A 25196-nucleotide genomic window follows, 5' to 3' on the forward strand; every position below is an offset into this window, starting at 1 on the left:
GATTTTCTGTAATTTCTTCTTCTCTTCACTGCCACTAGACGTGGTGTATAGCGAACGGCCAATACTTTTTATTGTATACCAACTACAAAGACAGAAATATGTACAATGTATTTAATAATACATTGAAGAAATATTTTGTACTTTTATTTATTTAAAATCTTTTAAGTATAAAGCCAAGACAATGTTTTGCCTAGACACAACATTTCATTATTTAAGCACAGATCGCATTCCAAGAAGCAAAGATCCATGTAGATTGCTACTGTATAACACGTTGTACAAATCAAAGTGAGTTTGTGGCAGCAGTGCTCATGCTTTGACTAGTAAACTTAATTGTGTCCGACATTTATTTAATTGTATTTCAGACGGCTAACAAGATCTGCAGTACCGCCACCGCCAGGTATGAACGAGTCGTGTGAGGATCACTACATTTTTAACTTTTTAAAAAACTTTGTTTTTGCTTTTTTTTGCTTTTCTCCCCGTTTCATTCACTTCCTACGTTGATGTGTCATGTTGAGACATCTGTATATTTGTATGTATATACCCCTGTTTGTTGTATTTCCCTTTTTGTATTTAAATATTTTTTTTAAATAAAAATATCACAAACTGGTTACTTCCGTGGCACATTGTGCTGTATCTTTAATTTCTATCTGGTAGACAGGCTATGGTTTCCAAGCCAACTAAGCTTTTTTTTCCTGTTTCCGAAGAAGCGCAGAGGTTGCTGGGATTTGCTGTTATGGCGCCGCACGCGATCGTTAACCAGGTGCTGTAAAAATAACCGAGGAACTTAACGATTTGCTTATTCGTCTGCGGCCGATTGTTCTCCTACGCTATATAGACATATACGGATAATACCCGCTACAGGTACGATATTTATTTGAATTAATCGTCGATTGTAGAGGCAATTTATTAGCTATGCTATCTAGTGAACTAAAATGCATTTCTCATCCACATATCCACAAACAGACCAACTGATTTATGATGTATAAAGTTTTCATTAGAGCTGTTGCTGATATAATATGACACGGTCATATTATGACATTTGTATATAACCACAGAGCCTAACCAGATTGACTTTTAAGCTCTTTTAAAAGCTAAGGCATGTTTTTTTACAACCTTTTGTGCAGTGAATATTTTTGTTTTGTGCAAACAAGTAGGATACATTTATAAGTTATCATACACATTTTAGGTCGATTTAAATTACTGTATTGTTGTAATTAAGAAAGTCTGCATGTTAGGGCAGGTGTTACTTCTCTTGGTTTTCAGTTCTCGTGTTTTACATGAGAGTCTGATTGACCCTAAATAATCTCAAGCAGAAAAGGGTAAAATAGGTTGAAATGAATGTGCTGAGTGTCCTAGTTGCCCGATCTTTAACCTAATGTGCAGTGTTCTGGGCTGAGTTTGACAGGAGGGAAGACAAGGTGGTTGTGATTCCTAATAAGATGAACTTATGAATTCTGAATAGAATAGTTTGTGCTATAAACACAAGACAACATGCTAGAACATGCTTCTTTTTCATTTTCAAGAGACATTTTTTAAAATACAGGAAAGGCTTCAATTGTGTTTGCGACATATTCCTTAAATTTATTTTAGAAGAAAATGTTTTGGTGCCTCCTTAATTTTGTGTTTTGTAATTTTACAGTGTTTTAATCTTGCATCAAATCAGTTGGACTAGCATGTCTGCACAAAATAAAGCCATAGAACTGCAGCTTCAAATGCGACAAAATGCAGAGGATCTGCAGGATTTCATGAAAGAGCTGGAGAGCTGGGAAATGGACATAAAGAAGAAAGATGAGGAACTGAGGAGAGAGAGCGGTGTTGAAATTACACAAGTAAGTTTGTCATATGAGAATGAAGAAAATGCAGATAAAAGGCAGCCATCCAGACATACTTGTTTGGTGACTTTAATCCCTCAGGAACACATTTCTTTATAATGTGAGCATTTATCAGGTTTCATATTAATTTTTCATCCAATCATTTTAAATTATTTTTCACTTGCAAAATAAAATTTTAAAGCTTATGAGACATTGTGATGTTTAGAGTTGAAATATAAAGTATTGTATACATTCACAAATAGTGTACAGTGTATGTGCTATATTTAGCCATCCCCTTTATCCAGGAATGTTATGTATTCCATTTAAATAATATGTTCTAAAATATTAACAGTAGAAACATAGCTTATATAATGTAGAATTAAACCAGTCAGTTAATACACCAGTGTCTCACAGAATAATTATCAAGCAAGGTACAGAATACATCAAAAGAACCATAAACATTAGAAATGCCAGTAAAATACTGTGCCCAAACTTATGAGAATAAGGTCCCAGAAGTTGGTTGGAGATGATGCAGTCCTCATGTTTCCACAATGAGAGTACAAGCAGAAAGAAACAGTAGAAACAAGAACCTGCTGATTGTGCTGTTTTTGAGATGTTGAGTTATATTAGAAAATCTAAACTCTTACATCTGATTCAGGAAAATTTGCCACCCATTAGAAATACTGAATATAGAAAGAAGAAAAGAGAAAATAGCAAAGTGGCTGCCAAGAATGCAAAGAATGAAAAGAAGAAAGCATCCAGAATAAAATCCTGCGATTATGTGGCATGGGAAAAATTGGATGTGGTAAGTTCATCTCATTCTAACATTGTTTTCTCAGCGTGTGTCATCTATTTTTTTATATTTTTATATGATTTTCTGAATATCAAAACATGCTGTTTTACTCAAAGATCAATTTGATTGATGTTCTTATTGAACAAGATGTGCTTGAGAAAACTGAAGAAATCTGTAAAAAAAATCTAAGTTTTTGATTCACGGCATTCACATTTGACAGTGAACACCTGTATATCTTTTTCTCTCCTTGGCACTGAAAAATACAGTAGTGAACTCCATACTTTCCTTTATTTGTATTAGGTGATATAAAAACTATAACATGTTTATTTACCTGTTGTGGTGAAGTTGCTGAGTTAGATTAATCTTTGTTCCATCTAGTAGTAGTTTTGATAAATTAAAAAATTATTCAGCATTTGTTGAACAAACATAAAATATCATTAATTGTCTTGTATTTCTTAAAAATACATTCATAAAATTAGAAATGTCATAAATGGCTTTTATTGACATTACTTATTTCTGAATTAATCTTGCATAAAACCTTAAGAAAAACATTTTCCAGCAATGGAGCTAATTCACAGTGATTTAGTTTTAAATGTTTGTAGCATTAAAAAATGTATATATTTTTTTAATATGTGGTAATATAATGAACCATGACAATATGCAGCATTATTTTCCCGTCAATCGTTTGTCGTTAGTTTCTGATTTTAACTTCCTAAAGAAATAATTTCATACATAAATTTTAGGATAAGCTAATGGAATCAGTAGACAAAGAAGAAAGTCCATCTGAATCTCATGAATCTGATTCTGATGAAGATGGGATTCATATTGACAAGGATCAAGCTCTTTCTGAGAAGGAAAAAGTGAGTTTTAGTCTCTTTATTTATAATGCCATAATCTTTTTAGTAACCAGTATTAATTCAAGTGTATATATAAATTCTATATGAATGATATGTATTTAGCTACAGGTGTTCTCTGACTTGCATAAACAATCCTTAAACATTTTATAGTTAAATCTGCTGCTGGGTGGAAACAAAACACCCCAAAATATTGCCTAACACAGATTGTCCTATTACATATTTAGTTTTAATGAGCAACAAGTGAAATTGTACTAGATAAAAGTAGAAATGGTATTAACACATTTTTCATTATCATTTGATTTATATTTTATGTGTTTCTAACTCTTCAACAGTTATTGTTTTACATAACCAGCTTGTTAATTCATTGTCCTCAATAATGACACCTGAATTAAGGATCTATGGTATTTGTGATGAAGGCATATTGATTCTAAAAATGGGTTGGGTCTCTTTGTGCTAGTTCTATGTATTTTAAATATAAGTTAAATGTGTTTTAATGTAAAGTTCTTTAATATAAAATGTTGGCAGTGTGAAGCTTGTGATTTGTAGCTACTTATTAATACATCATTTATTGTGTTTTCTATTATGTATTGAGAGGTGCATGCTACAGTAATCCGTGATATTGGCAGAAAACATTTCTGCATTTCAAAAATGATTAAGATTTTTAGTGTAGAAAACTAACTGGAAATCAAGTATACCTTACAATGTTCCTCTAAAGTTTGTTTATATTATTTAGGGGGCTTTTTAATATACTTGCAGGGAAATAAATTCTTTAAAGAAGGAAAGTATGATGAGGCAATAGAGTGCTATACAAGAGGTATGTGTGCTGATCCATATAATCCAGTTTTGCCCACAAATCGTGCTACCAGTTTCTTCAGACTAAAAAAGTAAGTATGCCCTTTTCTCTGCAATATTGAAAGAGAAACATTATTTGATCAAAGTATTTCATCTTGCAAAATTAATGTAGGAGTCATTAATTAGTTAGATGGCTCTTCCTATCATTGTGAAGCAGAATTCAGCAGATTGTTCACCCTCTAATAGGAAATGTGAGCTGGGTTTAGACACAGGTTAGTTTTACCCTACTGGTGGTGTGTTGTTGCAATAGTAATTCTGCGCAATACGAGAGGAACTGCAGGTTTAAACATTTGGTTTCTGTGTTTGGCTGAGGAGCCAATGGTGCAAAACTATCGTCTGTGGGATATGAGCAGGTAGCTGCATCAGCATGCCTAGGCTGCAAAGCCCATTCTCACCTGCTTTATCCTTTCCCCCGCTCCCTGCCCCTTCTATCTACTCCATCTTTTCTTCTGTGTCTTATTTATGTGCTACTTTGCCTCTCTTCCTCACACCTGAAGAAGGCTCCACAGCCAAAACATTGCTTTACTTTTCATAACCTTTCAGCATGAAATGAACATTTACCTGTTCATATGTGGGATTCTAAGTTCGAATCCACCCTAAAGAGAATGTTGATGTTTGAAGTTTGGGTTATTCTGATAATTATTCTGTGCAATCCGTATATCTGGAAACCATTTCCTAACAATCCAGGCAGTTGTGTATTTCAGTTGTTACACCAGAAGTTGCACTTTGAGCCCTTTAATTTTTCTCTTTTTGTTAGGTATGCTGTAGCAGAATCTGATTGTAACTTAGCGCTTGCTCTGGACAGAAACTATATTAAGGCTTATGCCAGAAGGGGGGCATGTCGGTTTGCACTCAAGAAGTTTGAAGGTGCTCAACAAGGTGAGTTTTCATACTCGCATATAACATTCACAGTGTAAGTGCATGGAGGTGGAATCTGTTTTAATTTTGTGATGTAACCTAATTATTTAATTAAATGATTAGCTGTAATACTTCTAAACCAGCTCTGAAGTGTTTTATAGGTAATTTGTAATATATGTTTCTGAATTCATCTAAGAAGTTGGGTCGGTTGGTGTGTAAGACTCTTAAACTCTTAGGTTTGTAACTTTATCTTAGCAGTCCAGTTAAATTTGCTCATTTGGAAGTCTGTTCACTCAGATTTACAGTAAAAAAAATCCTGCTTCTTTTCTTGGCTGAAGGACAATGGCAAGAATGATTTATCTTGGATCTAAATGTTGAACTTGCTAAAACTCAGTAAGTTCTTAGAAAAGTAAAGTGCCAAATCTATTGAAATTATTTGATTAGTGACTTCCATTGTATCCATTTATTTGGAATTGACCAAAGGTTAACGTTTTCTGCTAATATCATTAAACATGCCATAAGTCTATTTAATATCAAATTGTTTTTTTAAAGATTTGTATGGCATATAATTTTAATCTTTCTTCAATTTTTCTAATTCAAGATTATGAGATGGTCCTAAAGCTGGATCCTGATAACCTTGAAGCACAAAATGAGCTGAAGAAAATAAAGGAGGTGTTTACCTTTATTACCTTTGCTGTTCATTATGGCTCTGATGTAAAAATCATGAATACTAAAACCCTTTTTACTTTTATTTGTAGGCTTTGGGGTCCCAAGAAGTAAAACCCAACAAAAAAGAAACATTAGCAAACGAAGCACCACAGGTAGATGAGAGTGAGCAGAAACGGATTGAAGAAGAGCAATCAAAACAGCAGGCTGTGGTGCAAAAAGATCTTGTATGTATTATTATCTGAAATGCATTTATTCTAGGGATCTTTGTCAAATTTGGTTAAAAAGGACATTTAGATTAAAGGCTTTATTTAGCTGTAGTTTGTGTATGCCAGAAATCGTGGTTGCTGTAGGTTTTTCCACAATCGTTTAAGGAGGAATTAAATAATATATTGTTTAGGTTCTCTTGTATGTCTCGAATTCTTCGAAATGTTTTTCTTAAGGTTTAGAGTGCAGCACCATTCCTTCTCAAAGTCAGTCAACTCCATTTCCTGCTGGTTGATGGAGGTGGAAAATGCTGGCTCTAACATCTTTATGATATTACCCAATGGATTCAAAAGGATGATAACAGCATTGTCATGTTCTTGAAACCATTGGGTGAAAAACTAGGGTGGGAGCATTTTTCTTCTAGAAGATGCCCCTCCCACAGAAAAGAAAAGCTGCAGTATGGGATGAAAGTGATTCTTTAGTACCATTAGTTAGCAGTAAGCATTGGCTTTGCCTTCTAAAGGAATGAGTGAACCGCAGACATATGAAGTTTATTAATTAATTTCTGCACTCCACTCAAAGTGCTTTGCAGGTAATGGAGACTCCCCTCCACCATCACCAATGTGCAGCATCCACCTGGATGATGCGACGGCAGCCATAGTGCGCCAGAACGCTCACCACACATCAGCTATCAGTGGGGAGGAGAGCAGAGTGATGAAGCCAATTCATAGATGGAAATTTTTCATAATATCACTTTTCATCTTTTAATTTTGATCCTTGTACTTTTTAGATTCAGCAAACATCTCAGGTTTTAGTAGATTCTGTAATTAGCCTTTTATGAACCAATCAAACACAACAAAGGCAGCATCTGTATGTTTCATTGTTGCATTTTGTTGCTCGTCTAGATTAATCTAGATTTTTCATAATTTAACTGTGCTTCAGGGTAATGGTTATTTCAAGGAAGGGAAGTATGAAGCAGCTGTTGAGTGCTACACCAGAGGAATGTCAGCAGATGGCACCAATGCTCTTCTGCCAGCAAACAGGGCCATGGCATATTTGAAACTGGAAAAGTAAGTTCCTCTATTCCTTGGAAACACAGTTTAATATTGTTATCAATACTTGCCTTTTCATGTTTTCATTGAATTCACAATGTAATTTAACATTACAAAACAGGTTATACGTGCAGCATGTATGCATTTCTGCCATTTTGTTTTACAATTTCAGAAGTATGGAATCTTCTGTATTTCTTTTTAAGTTTTTGTACAGTTTGCTCTAGAACATGTAGGAGATGTATGACTTAATAAATATCAGAAAACATGCACTGTGGACTTCTTAAATTGTTCCATATAGAACACTTTTAAAAACTGAGAGTACTGGGCTAAGGTGTTGTAGGTGTTGTATTGTATGTGTTTTAGTACCTTAAATGGAACATTGTTTTCATTTTAACTTTAGTCGGGAGCATATCCATCATTGCTTCAGAACATAAGGAGAAACAGCTTTTTCCTAATATGATGAGTCGTTTTCCTGTTATTTGTCCTCTACAGTAGCTTTGACAGCTTCTCATTATTTCCTTGTTTCTGAAATTGCCTTGAGATATGGGTGGGAATAAACATGGTTGTAAGCTTTGGGCTGCAAGATGACGTTATGAGTAGCTGTGCAAGCCCCTGCTTGCCATACTGGGGCTGGGAGAGATTCTGAGGAGTTTGGTCTACATCGACTACATCTACTGAGTGATGCAGCTCCTACTGATGATACTGCAAGGCTACAGTCCTCTGGAAAGTCACAGTGGTAACTGCTGCTGATTTGAGTTCACCCAACTCAGGCAGCACATTGGGCATCCAGGTCTCAACTAAAGAAATAGTCTGGATTTAAACCAGCCTTGTCTGGATTATGCCTGTGTTCCTTACTTCACTCCAGAGATCCTGTATATCAAAGTATTTCAGTCGGTTTCATAACTTTTGTATCAAACAGGTATAAAGAGGCAGAGGATGATTGCAGCACTGCCATTGCTCTGGATGCGACTTACACCAAGGCTTTTGCCAGGAGGGGGAGTGCAAGATTAGCACTGGGAAAGCTGAAAGAAGCCAAACAAGGTAGAAGGAGTGTTGTGCTTTTTGTTGTTTTTTTAATAATCACATAGAGTTTGTAAAATTTAAGATCCTTCAAATAAGTACTAAAGGTATAAATATAATGTAGTCAGTGCTATCCCGGCATCACAACATAGTCTTCTTACAACTCTGCAGCCACAATCCAGTTGCCAGCTGTAAATACCCAGACTTTTCAGTTTGGACTTCTCAAGCTTTTTGTGGTTTTGTGACTCAGACTGTTCTCTGAATAATACTGCTTTTACTGTACTTCTGAACTGACCAATTGAACAAACCCTCGTCTTGTAGTTGCAGTATTTTAATTGTACATGTAATCTTTCCTGGCCTATATTCTGTTGACGTATTCTAATAAATGCTATGTGTTTTCCAGATGATCAAAATAATGTAATACTATCTATTAAGGTGTTAAAGGTCGTTGTTGGGCGAAGTTTTGTATTCACAAAGGCTCATTAATAGGCACTTGTATTTATTTATTGATATAGGAAATTGTAGTATATCAATACATTTTGCATACTGGATGAAATCTGTGGAAGTATTTTCTGGGCTTAGTATTGAATAACAACGGGTTCAATACAAATGTTATTTTATTTAACAGATTTTGAGACAGTTTTGAATCTGGAACCAGGGAATAAGCAAGCAATGAGTGAACTCGAGAAAATGAAAAAGGTACATATGTATGTATACTTTTTATTGAACCTAATGTGGTAAATCTGAATTTGACCTGTCTGTGTCAAGAACCATTAGATTTGGGGAAAAAAGTAAAACATTGAACAGAAGGAAATATAATGTTTTCTGTTAAAGGAGATGGTTGCGAAAGGTTTGATATCAGAACATCAGCCTGCAGAACAGAACATACAAGGTGATTGTCAGCGAAGAATTGTACAGCCAATAAATAAGCCACCTCATCTGCGTTCAAAAGTAAGTACTTTTCTAGCATCAGCAAATAAGATCTATTGTTTCCCAATAAAACACACGATAGAATTCCCCAAAGATATATTATTTACTAGCTGATACAGCTAAAGCTCTAAAATGTAAACAAAACATTCATTGATCATTATTTTGAAGACTAAAATTGGGAAAACATGACCTTCCTTTTGTTTCTTTTAATTGGTACATTACCGTTTTAATCTCAAAGGCAAATGGAAACATCAGATATGCATTCCAGTATTTAAATTCATAAATGATTAATTCATTTGGCTAATGCTTTAATCCAGAGTACCTAAATTTGTACCTATTTGTACAGCTGAGTATTTTACTGAAGCAGCGTGAAGTGCATTGCTCAAGAGTACAACGGCAATGTTCATCTTGGGCTTTGAACCCACAAATTCTTAATTATCTGCTCAGGCTCCTAGACAGTACCTCACACTGCTGCATGCCAGAGTTTACCAAACATATATTTTTAAAAACAATAAATATCTTTATATATTAGATAAAATACAGAAAAATAGATCAAATATGTCTTCATTTTACATAATGCATATGCTCTTCCGTTAAATAATATTGTGGATCTTTTTGTGACCTTCCCAATCCTTAGATCCAAGAATCTGAAGTCTTTGTCCTAGTGACTAAAAATATCTTGATAGTCATGTAGAAAAAGAGTAGCCACCTTTTCACAGCCACCTCTGTGCATACCTTTCAAATATTAATCTTCAGTTCTCTGCTGAATTGTGCATTATTAAACCTCACAAGTCATGAATGAGGCCAAGCATTTCTCTTTTGCCGTTGCTTATGGGCATCATCATCTTGAAAGTAGGTTAAATAATACAGATTAGGCTAAGGAAAGGGATGGGAATGCATGAAAAAATGACAGTGTAGTTCTGTTTTAGTTGGTAAACAAAAAGATATTATAGAAGACAAAATCATACATCTGAGCATGAACATGTAACTAATCACATACTGGTAAGCCATCATACCTTCACACAGAGTTTGCAAACCATGTACATAGTTTCCATTTACATGTTCCTATTTTTTGTGAGTGATGGATCTTGTTTTTTTAAATGTATTTATGATTATAAGGCATATAAAATTCTCCAGTGGTAAATGATGGTAAAGGTGTCCTTGTGCTGTGTTGCTGTAGAATTTGGAAGAAAGAAAAGGAAAGAAGGAAAGTGATTTGAATGTTATCTGCATAATAATACAAAAGTTTGCAGTTTTGTACAGTACTTCAGAATCACTAGTCATTAAGATATTAATATGTTGGTATATTTTTCTGAAATCCCTATTTCCATTTGAATACAAACCAAATGAAATTGTAGCATCTGCAATTTAAATTATTCATCTTCCAGTTAAATATTACTTGGTGAAGGAAATGTTTAATCAAAACAACACCTATCTCTGACAACTGGTGTCTTGAGAAATTATCATATATAAATGAAACCCACAATTATAGACTATATTATGTTTGTTATTCACAACTTGGAATCAATTGAAATGGGCTTCTAATATATGTAGTTAAAGAGAGCAGAACATTTAATACTAGACTTGATAAAGCTGTCTGGAAATAATACCAATAATGACTTAATGTATTTAAAATTGACTTGCCGAAATTAACCTTAAGAGAACCTATTTAAACTATTTAATATTTAATTAATACACACTTGCAGTTAGTGAGCACATAAATAAAAATATAATTGTCTTAATATTGAGTGACTGTTTGTGTGTGCAGTGTTCCTATAAACACCTCGTACACTAAATGGTCACATTATTTTAAAACCACACTCAAATTAATAAACTCTCATCTGCAGGCAAAGCATTGTTGTTTTAAAGTGCAAAATAAACATTTCATTTGGCTGGAAAATACCTATATATAAATCATATTGGAAAAGTGGATTGTGCATTTCTGTTTTACACACCTTTTCCCTCATTCTGCAAGAAAAAGAGAATGGTATCAGTACTTATCATGTACTTGATAAGTGAAATAAGAAATAAGAAATAGAGAATCATTTTGAACTCGAGGCAAACCTGATACCACTTGTCATTGAAAATAAAGTGATATAGCAGTGCCATAGCAGAGAACCTAAAACAAAAAAGGATTTCTGTAATAATTTCAAAACTGAATTTGTAAGTTCCAGGATTCAGTACTGTAAGAACCTTGACTGTGTTTAACACTAACACCCACTATAGTTAGTAGATCCTAAGGCCTAAGGAGTAGTGCTCATGTTCCTCACATTCATATTATTCCACAGGTAGCTTTCAATTTTTCTCCATCACTTTTGCTGGGTAATCTCTTTTTTTGCATTTTCTTTATTTCTCTAGTGGTGTATTTGATCTTCTGTAGATATTAGAAGTTAAATTAAATGCCACATTGGAGCCAAAAGTACTGAAACAATTTGGCATGCATTTTCACTTTGTGTTTTGAGTTACTCTCTTCATGTACTGTATGTAGTCATTTTCACGTATTTAGGACAAATTATTTGCTTAAAATGAGAATTATAACTGAGTACTAAATGTTAATGTGTCTTCATTTGAAATAGCAAGCCTAGGAAACAAAAATCAATGATGTTATAGGTGTTAAAAAAGAAAGAAGAGAAAAATCAGACCTTCCCTGGCTAATTGAGTTGTTCTTTTAATTAGAAGAGCATTTTAGAAGTACCCTTTGAAATATTGATGTAAATATTTTTTTTATCAGTGAAGTGCTTGAAGATGGCTCTTTGAAAAAAATCTAAAGAAACTGATTTGATTAAGTATTTGGCTCTATAAAATGAGGCAAATAATCAGCGTTTTGGCTGCAGACATTTTTTCTTTGGTTTGCTTTTAATGTTGATTAAGTTGTTTAAAGTCATATAACACTTTTTTAGACATATCTAAATGGTCTTAGTGTTGGTGGCATTAAAACCTTCTTTAAAGCTTTCTGGTGTATAATAAAAATAATTAATCCATGCATACATAGTAGTTGTTCTGGTTAACTTTTTTTCTTAGCTTCTTAAAATAACAGTTGTTTTGCTCTTAGTGAAAATAAAATAACCCTCCCCTTAACCCTTAATACCTCTTTTTGTCTCTGCAAATGTCGTGAACTTATTATAGCTTAGAGTTTATAACACCTTATATACTGTAAACTGTGGTCAATAAGATTAAATTGCTGCAATTTAATGGTTTGAGATTTACATATTGGCATATTAAGATGAGTTTTCTGTGTAATTAAATGCAACATTATAACATATTATTTTATTTTTTGTCAGGATTCCTCCAGATTATTTTTGGGTCTTGTTGAAAATATTAGGTGAAATTGTTTAAAAACTCTACAGAACAATAAATGAATCAATCTTTCCTACTGTATCCTGTCCTTGGTGGTATCCTCTCCCAAGTTTCTACCCAAAAGACCTCTAAAGTCAGCTACAATAGAGGCACTGTGCAATTAGGATTGGACTATACCACCCACAGCACTCCAGGCCTCCCTCTGTCTCTAAATCTATAGTTCTTTAAATTACTGGAACAAAGTAATGACAACTGTTTTGCTTTTCTCATCCATCTGCTCTATTATTTCTAGTAATACCACAATATGTGTTGATTATAAAGCAGATTTTGAGCTTTCTTTCAACTTGATATATTTCACTGTTCAGAAACCCCTAAGACGAATGGTTATTGAAGAAGTTGGTGGTGAGATTTCCATTTCAAAGAGGACAGAAAGGACAACTATCTCAGCAGCATGTGAAACAGTATCCTCGTCTAGAACAGTAGTGAGTGAAAGCCAAGCTGTACCAATGGAATGTGCTCCTAGTCCTAAAATGCTTAAAATAGAGGAGATCTCTGATTCTCCTGCACATTCCACTGACAAGTAAGTAACTAATTTTCTTGTTTGATGTTCATGTCCTGAACTGGACTGGTTCAACACTGACCTAAGCAAAATAACATAATAAGAGAAAAGATGCATTTGTTCAGAAAGGTATCGAATACATGCTTGAAATAAAAGATGAATTATATAGCTCTTAAGGAAACAGTTAAATTAATGCATGTAGTTATGTTGAGAAAATGGAGGTGATCTTCAGAGAACAGAAAATCATTATTAATATTTTAAAAAACAATGTGACTTGTCAAACTCTGATCCTGCAGTGGTACAGCATTCCCACCATTTTTTTTTCCTGAGCCTTTTCATTTAATTCTTTTGCTCAATTTTCTGTAGTAAATTTAGTTCTTAAACCACAAACTGCAGAAATCTACTGATCTATGTGCTAATGTTACAATGACCCAACAGAAAGATGTTTGTAGCTCAGTTTCTCCAGAGAAAAATCAATAATGTGCTAAGTTAATTAAATGGATTAAAGTATTTCTATAAAAGTACATAGACTTATTGTTGAAGCTGATTCCCTTTAATGCTTTATGAAATTGCTAGATGAGAACTTCAGATAAACCGCTTGTAACCAAACAAGGAAGTCAGGCTGTAATGGCTTTGTTTCTAACCATTTTTTTATCTTGGGTTATTTTCAAATTGTGTTAGAGTTGTCTGGTGATATTTTAAGTGATTTTTTTGTGAAGAATGAGAAGGTAAAGATTTAACAAAAATAAACACAAAGAAACATGTATAAGAAATTATTGTGATTAAAGATTTAAATCAGTAACTTTCAGACCATGTCTTTTTCTATTATTTATTTTGCAGAAGTCCCATCACAAATGATGTGAAGAAGGTAGCTGAGAAATGTGCTGATGTGGAAAACGTAACAGATCAGAAGGGATTACCATTTTCCTTACCAGAGTGTTTATCCATTCCTCCTGTTCCTGCAAATTGCTTTCAACTTGAAGCAGACTTGAGGAAGCTGAAAAATCACCCAGATGTGATCTACAAGTACTTGAAGGTACTCTCATTTTCTCTAGACTGCTAAAATGTATTTAAAAGAATTTTGTCCCTTGAATTTTTTTGCTTTGCATTGTTGATTTTATCAGATTATATGAAATCATTAGAGTGTGAGCTTTCAAGATTTAAGTCAAATATGAAGCAATTTTGCATTGTGAAACAAGTGACTTTTTTTTCCAGCAAATAGAGCCAAACATGTATCCGAAAATTTTTGAGATGTCTTTGGAACCTGACATTCTGAACCAGATTCTGAAGGTTTTCCAAACATTTTACATAAAGTAAGTCAATGTTTCAGAAAATATAAGTTACATTTGATTAGCTGATAATGTATCTCACCATAAAATATTGAACGCAAAAGTTGGATGGTTACTGTTATGTATACATAATAGATTTATTGATACACATCTGTGATTTTGAATTAACCTGCATCTGCATATGTAAACAAAATTGCTGTCAAAATGTCCATGAATAATCCATGTGAAGCTTATTATTGAGACGAAGTGATTTCACTAAAGATTTTTCAAAGATTCTTGCCAACATAGATTATTCTCAAACAGGAATTTTCAACCAATCTCTAAACTCCAGGAGATACTCAGAGGGGCATTACTGCCTAATTTACGGTGATATGATTGAGGGTGAAAAAAACTCAGCTGCCACAGTGTATTTCTTTCATACAAAAAATATTTCAAAGTACTGTAGCTGGAATCCAAGCAGTGTTAGGTATGCTTTTCTGGGTCATTCACAGCTGTAATCGCACAAGGTTATGTTTGCTTTAACACTGTGGAATTATTGTTTCCATTAGCTTAAATATTGATAGTGTGAAAATACATAATAGAGATCTGCCTATTTATGCCTAGAAATCTTTTTTATACAGAAACCCTTACATATTGTAATCAGACTTTTGTCCAGTTTGGTCTGTCTTGGTAAAACTAGCTGTGTTTATTCTTTAGTTAATTAACATTCATCTCTTTATGAAAGAGACACACAAATTCAAAATGTTACTGAAAGAAGTTGCATTATATTATTCCAAATTTGTTAGCAGTCCCTAGCAATCACTTTATCAGTCTTCCTTGGCATCATTTAACTGTTTTGTAATGATGCTAATGCAATCAAGCATATCAAATTGGTCCTGAATAAATTTCAGTTTGCACAACTCTTTCTGTACCACACATATTTTTTAAAAGTATTCACCTCCTTTGGCATTTTTGACATTTTATTTTCTTACATCATAGAATCATAATAGGTTTATTCGGGAATTCTTACCACTGTTCAACACAAAATACTCTGTAATGTCAAATAAAATTAACTCTGAAGCTTTTTTCTTAATTCATTACAAATATCAAATGGTGTTGACAGTCACTCTATTGATGCCCAGTTGTGCTTTTAATAATATTAGAGTTTATAGCAGTATTATACAGTGGTGCTAGAAAGTTGGTGAACCCTTTAGAATTTTCTGAATTTCTGCATAACTTTGACCTAAAATGTGATCAGATCTTCATCTAAGTCATAAAAATAGATAATGAGAACCCAATAAAATAACACACAATGGAATGCTCTACCATACCTAATATGTGTAGCCAATATTCAGCTAAATATTTTAACACTGTTCTTTGCAGCCCAGTGTAAAGGTTATATTAGTAAATAATAATTGTAGTTATTCACACGTAAAAGCTCAAATACATTGAACTTATGTTCATGTATTTTAGGTATGAAGATCCAATCCTTGTTTTTGAGATTCTAAAGAACCTGGCAGAAGTGAGACGATTTGACATGGCAGTCATGTTTATGTCAGCAGCAGAAAGGAAAGGTAATCAATTTTCTTTGCAACCCAACTTCCAGTAAAGTAAAATGTTGTGTGTTCATCTCAAAACAGAAGCCTTTTTTGTCTTGTATTGTGATTACCAGTCTTCAGTGCTGTTTACCATATGTTGATCTCTGTGCCTGTTTATTTGCTTCAACCATTCTTATCCTCTATAAGTCCTGTTTTCCTGTGACCAATAAAGCATGCTTTAACTCAGCTTTATAGAAAAAAAACACAGATTTATCTTTTTTTATTAACTAAATGGTCATTCCAAGAGGAAGAGACACAAGCTGTGGCAAAACGTTGAAGTTTTTTTTTCTTTTTTTTTTCAGTTGTACAAGATTTGTTCACCTCTATTCTTCACGGTGGCTTGGATAATGAAGCAGTCAGATGCCTAAAGAAGAGATACAGTCTTTGATGTTTGTTAATACAAGCCTGTTATCAACAAAATGAACATTTATTTAAAAAAAAATTGTGGTCAAGAATTGACCTCTCATGCTGTTGAGAAGAGCCCTAGCAACTGAAAATATTTGCACATAACTTTTTCAGATAATGTAACAAAATACAAAAGATATGTCTTTTATGTGAAGTTGCCAAGTCTAAATATTTTGATTACTATTCTGTCTACCCTTATGTGTTCAACTGATTATTGTTCTATGGATTTACAACGCTGTGATGTTTGTTGTACATACCCAGTTAGAGGTCTGGATTAAATAAATTAAATCCACATGACAAATGCAAGTAAAAGCCCCATACATGTTGGCAAGTTTTTATTGAGTTAAAGCAAGGAGCTCCTGGCAAACAAAAAGCTACAGTCAAGTATGAGGTTTGGAATTTGCCATTGTTTGATAGTTGTTCTGTAATCACATATATGATATGTAAATTGCAGTGTTTGATAGGTCGAAGGTTTGAGTTGATCTCTAATCTTTAGCAACTATTTAGTGTTTCATAATCACTCTCTTAATTAAACAGTATTGACTATGGCAACACTCACTTCTGGTTAAAAATGTCAATGCAAAAGAATACCTGCAGCATATTTTAGTTAATACAGTTTGACCTGCAGTTTGCTATTTTACTACTTCAGGATTTAGCTGACCAGATGCAGCAGAGACCCACAGTAGAATTAAGTACATGTAGCATTGCTGTAGCTATAGCTGTAACTTTTTGGGGGCTTTTAAAGCTCATATGGTCAGTTGAACATGTGATTCAAGATAAAAAAAAGTGTTGGGTAGATGTTATCTAGTCCTTTTTGGTTTTACTGGTTCTTCAGAGCAGGCTTTTTGTATTGACAGCAATAAAAACATTAATGTGTTCAGTGAGAATCCTATAATTTCATATTTAGCACATTTACTTTTAAGTTGGTAGTTAAATGTTTTCTTGAACGGAGCCTTATGCAACCTTATGCAAAAATAACCAGATGGTGTTTAAAAATTAGCAATTTAAAATTAAATTCACCATAGCAAATTATAGTCACAATTTATTATTTCTAAATGGCATATTTTGAAATTGTTGGACTTCAGAGTGATTTAATGGAGTTAAGCTTTAATAGATTAAGACACGTGGTAATTTCCCTGTAAATGATTAATTATGCAGTGTGTTCAATAAATATTTGTAAAGCTGGTGATGAATAAGAATTAGAAATAGGAAATAACATGGTCATAAAACATTATATTTCTTTATGAGGTGTATACAGTCATTCGAGTGATTCTTCCAAAGATTTTTTCCTGGTGTACAGATGTTTTGAGACACCATATCACAAAAAATGTTAACTGATGATCTTTTATTCAAGGTGACTTAATAAAAAAATATCAATGTAGAGTGAGATGAAAAAAGTTAATGCAGTTATATTGCATAACAATGATGAAAACAAACTTGAACTAAAAATATTTTACAACAGGGTTTCCAACCTTGATCTGGAGAGCCCCAATCCATTAAGTCTTATAGGTCATTATTCAAAGTATAAGTATGAGATGACAGGCTGTTGATGCAGTGAGGCCAGCTTAGAGTTTCAGTATTGCAGGGAAGAACAAAGCCTTGAACTAGAAACTTTATAAATATGTAAATTTAAGTCTTAAGTACACAGGTTTGGTCACACACTCAGGACAAACTTTATTTCTGAAAAGCAGATTTAGAAAACAAAAGCCTAGAAAAATATATTGCATCATTAGTGAACCTGGTAAAGATCTATACAGTTATACAGGAATGGCTTGGGGACCCAACACTTTTGATTATATTACAGGAGTCTCCATAGCCACGTGAAGTAGTAGCTGAGTAGTGTGTGGATGTGTAGGGGAATGACATTGAAAAATAAAACACCCTCTACCACCCGAGAAGCACATTTGATGACTAAATATTTCACTTAATTCATAGACTCTTATGTAATCAAAAGAAATTAATTGCTGTGAAGTCATGCTTCTGGATAAATATGTTAATAAATGGATGAATTTTGGATATTAGTTACATATTTTTGGCATTGTTTTAATCATGACTGACTGTAATACACAACAGTGACTTTAAAAGTTGCATAAACACTAAAACGGAGAGTTTAGTAATAGAGTTGATTTAACCTATTGAACATCAAGGCTGGTGAAAATCCAGAAAAAAAATATAAAAAAAACCCTTTCAGCAAGATAAATATGCTTTAATGCCATCTGTATTTTGGAAACTAGACTAAATTGGTGCACTGTCTCAATCAGATTTAACAGGGCATTACATTATAGCCAAACATTGTCAATGATAAACCACAATCTGGAATAGCATGTTTTATGACATCTCACTAAGACTAATGGTGAGGTCCAGTGGCCTGGGTAGAAATGTCAAGTCCCTACAGAACTTCAGTTCTAGTGATTGATGACAACCTGACTTAATTTCATTAGATTAATCAAGTCTTGGGATCTCACTTGTTACCCTTAATGCAAGTTAATCCTGATTACATCATTCCAACAGAACAATGCACGTCCTTAAAGTGTTTACGAAATTTTGGCTTCCTTAAAAGATGAGTGACAATTATGCCATGAATGCCCTACTCACCAAATGTGATTCCTACTGATTATTTGTGAGATGAGCTACAGAGATATGTGGTATGTACAAATCAGAGAATGGTGAACAGGTAGGTACATGTGTCTCCGGGCTTGAATACCATAGGACAGTCATCTGGTGCAGAGCATGTGTTGCATACATAGTTTGTCTTTCTTCCAGTGGCGGAAGACACTACTACTATTCTCTGCTTTTCACTGTAGACCCCTTTTGAACAATCCTATTGAATACAAATGTTAACTACTATAATTAATTTACCTATGTCATGTAAGTGTGCCCATTAGAAAATACATTTAAATATTATTTTGATGAAATTATGTATACATCTGGGAGACAGCTCATCATGTTTTATAATTAAATTACTAATGGAGTTTTTAAATAGTAGTTGCAAAGTGATCAAACTGTAATCTTGCCTATTCTTGACTCTCCAACAAATAAATATCTTGCCTCCTGAGCATCTCTCCTCATACTTTTTAGTCAGTTGTGGATTTGAAGGAAGTCATACTTCACACTACTCTGCTTTCTTCATTATTTGCTGAATGTGTCTCCTCTGGTGGTATGGATCTTCATCTGGACAAAAGCTCAGTAATCAGTAAATCTGAGAGATTTTACATGTAATGACACCAATAGCATGGTACTCAATTCATGAGTACCTAATAAATACATTAATAATTATTTGATATTACATTGTTTCAAAATACTAATAATGTTTAAGTTTACAATTCACAATGTTGTGAAGAAATTAAATGGTAGGTTTCTTTATTTTGCTTAGAGAGAGATCTTGGACTGTAAAGAGATAATGGATTGTGATAGTTTATACTGTTTTTTAATTTTTAGATTTGTTTTGAAGAAAGAAAGATTCAGAGTGAATGGTGGTGTGTTCACCAGGCTACATTAGTTTTGGAATAGCTTAAAGCAGTGGTTCTCAAACTGTGGTACGCGTACCTGCAGTGGTACGTGGCGTGCCGCCAGGTGGTACGCCAAATAACCCTGGAATTGTTTTGTGTGCGCTGAAAAAATCGGGACGGGTTTTCATATTTTGTATTTTTAAACGTGTCGAATACGCAGCCTACGTACTACGATACAGTGCGCGCTAATACTTCAGTGGACACAAGAGATACTCTGTAATTCTATACCACTCTATAGGAATGCGTGCTACGTACGCAAGTGACAGTGACCAATTGTATTTAAAAAAAGCTACTGTATCTCCAGCAAATAGGGAGAAAGGAGAATGTGCGTGATTTTGGAACAATGCCAACGTTGTAAACACAGGAATGCATAGAAATGCGTGGTACGAACGCTGGTAATCTTGTGAGCACAGGAAAGCGTGAAAAATAACAGAAAAATATTTAAGAACTGTTCTAAGTTAATTTGAGAAAAATACACCAAGCGTCTCTGTGTATCTCTCCCATGCGCATGAAATAAATACTTAAAATAAACACTGAAATAAAAGCGGAAATGTGGAAAAATGCAAGCTTTCGGATTGCTAAAGCGGGTAAGCCCACAATATTATGTGTGGACAAAAAGCTGCTGAACAGCTCGACCTGCTGCCCCCCCTGAAAGACACAATTATTCATAGAATTATTGAAATGAAGGATTATATCAAAAGTACGCTGACAGAGCGCGTTAAGATGAGCAGATGTTTTTCACTGCAATTAGATGAGTCTGTAGTCGATTTGGCCAATTTGCTCGTTTACGTTAGATACGAGTTTGAGGGCATGTCCCATGAAGACTTTCTGTTCTGTAAGCCGCTACCAACAGGAACTACAGGAAAGCACATATTTCAGCTTCTGAATGTATCGAAGAGAATGGCATCGACTGGATAAAATGTGTCAGAGTTTGTACAGACGGTGCTAGAGCAATGACAAGCCGACACAGCGGTGTAGTTGCACGAATTAGAGAGGTTGCTCCAGAAGTTAATGGTTTAATTGCAGCATCCACCGCAAGACCTTTGCCGTCAAGAAAATGCCTGACGATTTAAAATCTGTTAAGACTGTTGTGAATTGTATCAAGGCTCGAAAAATTAATTCACATCTGCTTTGCTCGACTAAACAGGCTCACCCGTCTCACTGAAATGGTGCTTTTTTATTTTTATTTATTCTTGTTTTTTTTCTGTAAAACACTTTGAGAAGCTACATTTTAATATATCAAACAAAGTTTATTATTATAATATTTATTGTATGTATGTGTGAGAGTGTGTGCACATGCGCTCATGTTGGTCACTGAGAATTGCTGGAGTTCCTATGAGATGATGACCTGTAGGTGGTACTTGGATGCTTTGGTTGGATTAGGGGTGGTACTTGGTCCAAAAAGTTTGAGAACCACTGGCTTAAAGTACTTGTCTGATTTCTTATGGGACAAGCATGATTTAATGTTGTTTGATTGCAAGAATATTACAAAACTTTTTCATATATAATGTTTTAAAATAAGGAATTTTTCAACACTGGCCATGATTAACTTCAGTCCTTTGGAAGCACTATTATTGTAATGCTCTAGGCACTGCAAATATTAGTCAAAAGTCAATTAGATGTCAAGTCAAAAGAAAATGTAATCTTTTAAGTATTGTCCAGGAGAATTTGCATTTTACTACTGTAGCTCGGGAGAAGAATATAGAACCTAATCGGTTCAATGGAATGAGCTAAGCAATATTCAATACCAAAATAATGAGCAAGACTGACGGCTCTTGAAGCACACCATAAACCTGAAAGGTGGTGAAAGGTGTTTCCTATTAGATAAATATCTGTCTGTTTCATCTACAGTTAAATGCTCTACAACTGAGCTCAGCCCTCCATGAAAACACCATCCACTCTAAGTGGTCTGATTATTATCTTTCAAATAATCCGAACAACAAATGTAGCCTCAAGAGAGGTCATGGGACAAAGGCATGAACTGACATCATCACGATAATCTTTGTCGAGTTGCACGGGTGCTTTGGGTTTCATTTGTTGTTTCAGACGCAATTCAGATCTTCAGTGCGACCAGACTCTCTTAATTTTGCTATCATATACGGTAGATTCCCAAAGAGCTACTATTTCTATAATTGGGGGAACGTTAAAAAAGATTCATTTTGTGTTTAAAACTCAAATGCTCCTTTAATTTGCTCATGCATTCAATCAAAACCCTGTGAAAGCGGTCCAACAAGAAATTGGTCGGATTCTAGTAAAATCTCTGTAAATGTAGAAGAATCAACTGAATGCTGAAATGAAATTAAAAAGTCTCCGCAACTACCATTTCAGTTCCTTGACATTGTAGGTGGAAGAACCACAATGCAACTTTTAAACAGCTTGGAGCGCATTTTACAGGCCTAAGGACCATGTTAGGACATATCAACTGTTAAACACGCGAGAACGCATCTGGGTTGCAAATTGATCTCGTAAAAGCAACACTGGGGATCGGAAAGGGGGCACCCGGATTTGAACCGGAGACCTCTTGATCTGCAGTCAAATGCTCTACCACTGAGCTATACCCCCCATGGAAATACCGGGCTGTCTAAGTGCTCTGATTGGTTTCTTTCCAATCAGGCTCAAGGCAAGCAATACTAAGAAGGATAACATTTGGGGGGAGTTGCTTTTCATGATGATATTAGAGCATGTCCCAGAAGGACGGCTAAGTGTGAAACCAACCACCTTGCAAGTGAGTCAGGGATGGCCATAAGGCCATAGAAAAAAGAAGGAAAAAACACATCTAAGAAAGAAAATCCGAGAATATGATAAAAAACCTCCCCCTCGCAGACAGAGACGAGATTCCCTGTCCTCTAATAGAGTCTGGTTTAAATACCCTTGGCTCCACCCCCAGCTTGCCTTGATTGACTGGCTACCTCCTTTATAAGCCAAGGGAAGGCACGGTTCTGTATCCAGACTCAAAATGGCGGTACAACAATTCAGGACAGACTATGTATCTTGATAGGAAAGAAAAACAGGACCACTGAACGACAAACACAACCTCAAGAGAGGTCATGGGACGACGGCCTGGACTGCCATCTTCACGTTAATCTTTGTCGAGTTGCACGGGTGCTTTGGGTTTCATTTGTTGTTTCAGACGCATTTCAGATCTTCAGTGCGACCAGACTCTCTTCATTTTGCTATCATATACGAAGATTCCCAAAGAGCTACTATTTTTATAATTGGGGGAACGTTAAGAAAGAATCATTTTGTGTTTAAATCTCAAATGCTCCTTTAATTTGCTCATGCATTCAATCAAAACCCTGTGAAAGCGGTCCAACAAAAAACTGGTCGTATTCTAGTACAATCTCTGTACATGTAGAAGAATCAACTGAATGCTGAAATGAAATTAAAAAGTCTCCGCAACTACCATTTCAGTTCCTTGACATTGTAGGTGGAAGAACCACAATGCAACTTTTAAACAGCTTGGAGCGCATTTTACAGGCCTAAGGACCATGTTAGGACATATCAACTGTTAAACACGCGAGAACACATCTGGGTTGCAAATTGATCTCGTAAAAGCAACACTGGGGATCGGAAAGGGGGCACCCGGATTTGAACCGGAGACCTCTTGATCTGCAGTCAAATGCTCTACCACTGAGCTATACCCCCCATGGAAATACCGGGCTGTCTAAGTGCTCTGATTGGTTTCTTTCCAATCAGGCTCAAGGCAAGCAATACTAAGAAGGATAACATTTGGGGGGAGTTGCTTTTCATGATGATATTAGAGCATGTCCCAGAAGGACGGCTAAGTGTGAAACCAACCACCTTGCAAGTGAGTCAGGGATGGCCATAAGGCCATAGAAAAAAGAAGGAAAAAACACATCTAAGAAAGAAAATCCGAGAATATGATAAAAACCTCCCCCTCGCAGACAGAGACGAGATTCCCTGTCCTCCAATAGAGTCTGGTTTAAATACATTTGGCTCCACCCCCAGCTTGCCTTGATTGACTGGCTACCTCCTTTATAAGCCAAGGGAAGGCACGGTTCTGTATCCAGACTCAAAATGGCGGTACAACAATTCAGGACAGACTATGTATCTTGATAGGAAAGAAAAACAGGACCACTGAACGACAAACACATCCTCAAGAGAGGTCATGGGACGACGGCCTGGACTGCCATCTTCACGTTAATCTTTGTCGAGTTGCACAGGTGCTTTGGGTTTCATTTGTTGTTTCAGACGCATTTCTGATCTTCAGTGCGACCAGACTCTCTTAATTTTGCTATCATATACGAAGATTCCCAAAGAGCTACTATTTTTATAATTGGGGGAACGTTAAGAAAGAATCATTTTGTGTTTAAATCTCAAATGCTCCTTTAATTTGCTCATGCATTCAATCAAAACCCTGTGAAAGCGGTCCAACAAAAAACTGGTCGTATTCTAGTACAATCTCTGTACATGTAGAAGAATCAACTGAATGCTGAAATGAAATTAAAAAGTCTCCGCAACTACCATTTCAGTTCCTTGACATTGTAGGTGGAAGAACCACAATGCAACTTTTAAACAGCTTGGAGCGCATTTTACAGGCCTAAGGACCATGTTAGGACATATCAACTGTTATACACGCAAGAACACATCTGGGTTGCAAATTGATCTCGTAAAAGCAACACTGGGGATCGGAAAGGGGGCACCCGGATTTGAACCGGAGACCTCTTGAGCTGCAGTCAAATGCTCTACCACTGAGCTATACCCCCCATGGAAACACCTTGCTGTCTAAGTGCTCTGATTGGTTTCTTTCCAATCAGGCTCAAGGCAAGCAATACTAAGAAGGATAACATTTGGGGGGAGTTGCTTTTCATGATGATATTAGAGCATGTCCCAGAAGGACGGCTAAGTGTGAAACCAGCCACCTTGCAAGTGAGTCAGGGATGGCCATAAGGCCATAGAAAAAAGTAGGAAAAAACACATCTAAGAAAGAAAATCCGAGAATATGATAAAAACCTCCCCCTCGCAGACAGAGACGAGATTCCCTGTCCTCCAATAGAGTCTGGTTTAAATACCCTTGGCTCCACCCCCAGCTTGCCTTGATTGACTGGCTACCTCCTTTATAAGCCAAGGGAAGGCACGGTTCTGTATCCAGACTCAAAATGGCGGTACAACAATTCAGGACAGACTATGTATCTTGATAGGAAAGAAAAACAGGACCACTGAACGACAAACACAACCTCAAGAGAGGTCATGGGACGACGGCCTGGACTGCCATCTTCACGTTAATCTTTGTCGAGTTGCACAGGTGCTTTGGGTTTCATTTGTTGTTTCAGACGCATTTCAGATCTTCAGTGCGACCAGACTCTCTTCATTTTGCTATCATATACGAAGATTCCCAAAGAGCTACTATTTTTATAATTGGGGGAACGTTAAGAAAGAATCATTTTGTGTTTAAATCTCAAATGCTCCTTTAATTTGCTCATGCATTCAATCAAAACCCTGTGAAAGCGGTCCAACAAAAAACTGGTCGTATTCTAGTACAATCTCTGTACA

General features: G+C 35.2%; 1 protein-coding gene and 3 non-coding genes across 5 annotated transcripts; 1 reads left to right on the forward strand and 3 right to left on the reverse strand.

The window, feature by feature from the left end:
- Nucleotides 1-87: 87 nt before the first annotated feature.
- Nucleotides 88-18194, forward strand: rpap3 (RNA polymerase II associated protein 3). Of its 2 annotated transcripts, XM_006633662.3 has the most exons (18): nt 88-397; nt 705-861; nt 1640-1829; nt 2470-2616; nt 3348-3464; nt 4218-4345; nt 5071-5192; nt 5773-5843; nt 5930-6064; nt 6987-7114; nt 8016-8137; nt 8745-8815; nt 8951-9067; nt 12709-12923; nt 13743-13938; nt 14118-14215; nt 15644-15744; nt 16071-18194. In XM_006633662.3, exons 3-18 carry the CDS (start codon nt 1674-1676, stop codon nt 16154-16156), a joined length of 2010 nt encoding a protein of 669 aa, XP_006633725.1. In that variant the 5' UTR covers nt 88-397; nt 705-861; nt 1640-1673; the 3' UTR covers nt 16157-18194. The 2 variants fall into 2 exon arrangements, with proteins under 2 accessions (XP_006633725.1, XP_015208488.1); XM_015353002.2 differs by lacking the exon at nt 8951-9067.
- A 3978-nt stretch (nt 18195-22172) lies between these two features.
- Nucleotides 22173-22244, reverse strand: trnac-gca (transfer RNA cysteine (anticodon GCA)). The gene has a single exon. It is a non-coding gene; the product is annotated as a tRNA-Cys (tRNA).
- Nucleotides 22245-23255: 1011 nt separating this feature from the next.
- On the reverse strand, nt 23256-23327 carry trnac-gca (transfer RNA cysteine (anticodon GCA)). Its single transcript has one exon. It is a non-coding gene; the product is annotated as a tRNA-Cys (tRNA).
- Nucleotides 23328-24337: 1010 nt separating this feature from the next.
- On the reverse strand, nt 24338-24409 carry trnac-gca (transfer RNA cysteine (anticodon GCA)). Its single transcript has one exon. It is a non-coding gene; the product is annotated as a tRNA-Cys (tRNA).
- Between the last annotated feature and the right edge of the window lie 787 nt (nt 24410-25196).

This window comes from Lepisosteus oculatus, chromosome 7 (genome assembly GCF_040954835.1).
Source record: "Lepisosteus oculatus isolate fLepOcu1 chromosome 7, fLepOcu1.hap2, whole genome shotgun sequence".
Classification (NCBI taxonomy): domain Eukaryota; kingdom Metazoa; phylum Chordata; class Actinopteri; order Semionotiformes; family Lepisosteidae; genus Lepisosteus; species Lepisosteus oculatus.

Excerpts from the sequence above, each read along its gene's own strand:
- rpap3 (XM_006633662.3), top strand. The coding sequence starts at position 1,674 with ATGTCTGCACAAAATAAAGCCATAGAACTGCAGCTTCAAATGCGACAA. Across the intron at positions 6,065-6,986 it reads CTGTGGTGCAAAAAGATCTT|GGTAATGGTTATTTCAAGGA; the intron begins GTATGTATTATT and ends ACTGTGCTTCAG. Across the intron at positions 14,216-15,643 it reads TTCCAAACATTTTACATAAA|GTATGAAGATCCAATCCTTG; the intron begins GTAAGTCAATGT and ends CATGTATTTTAG.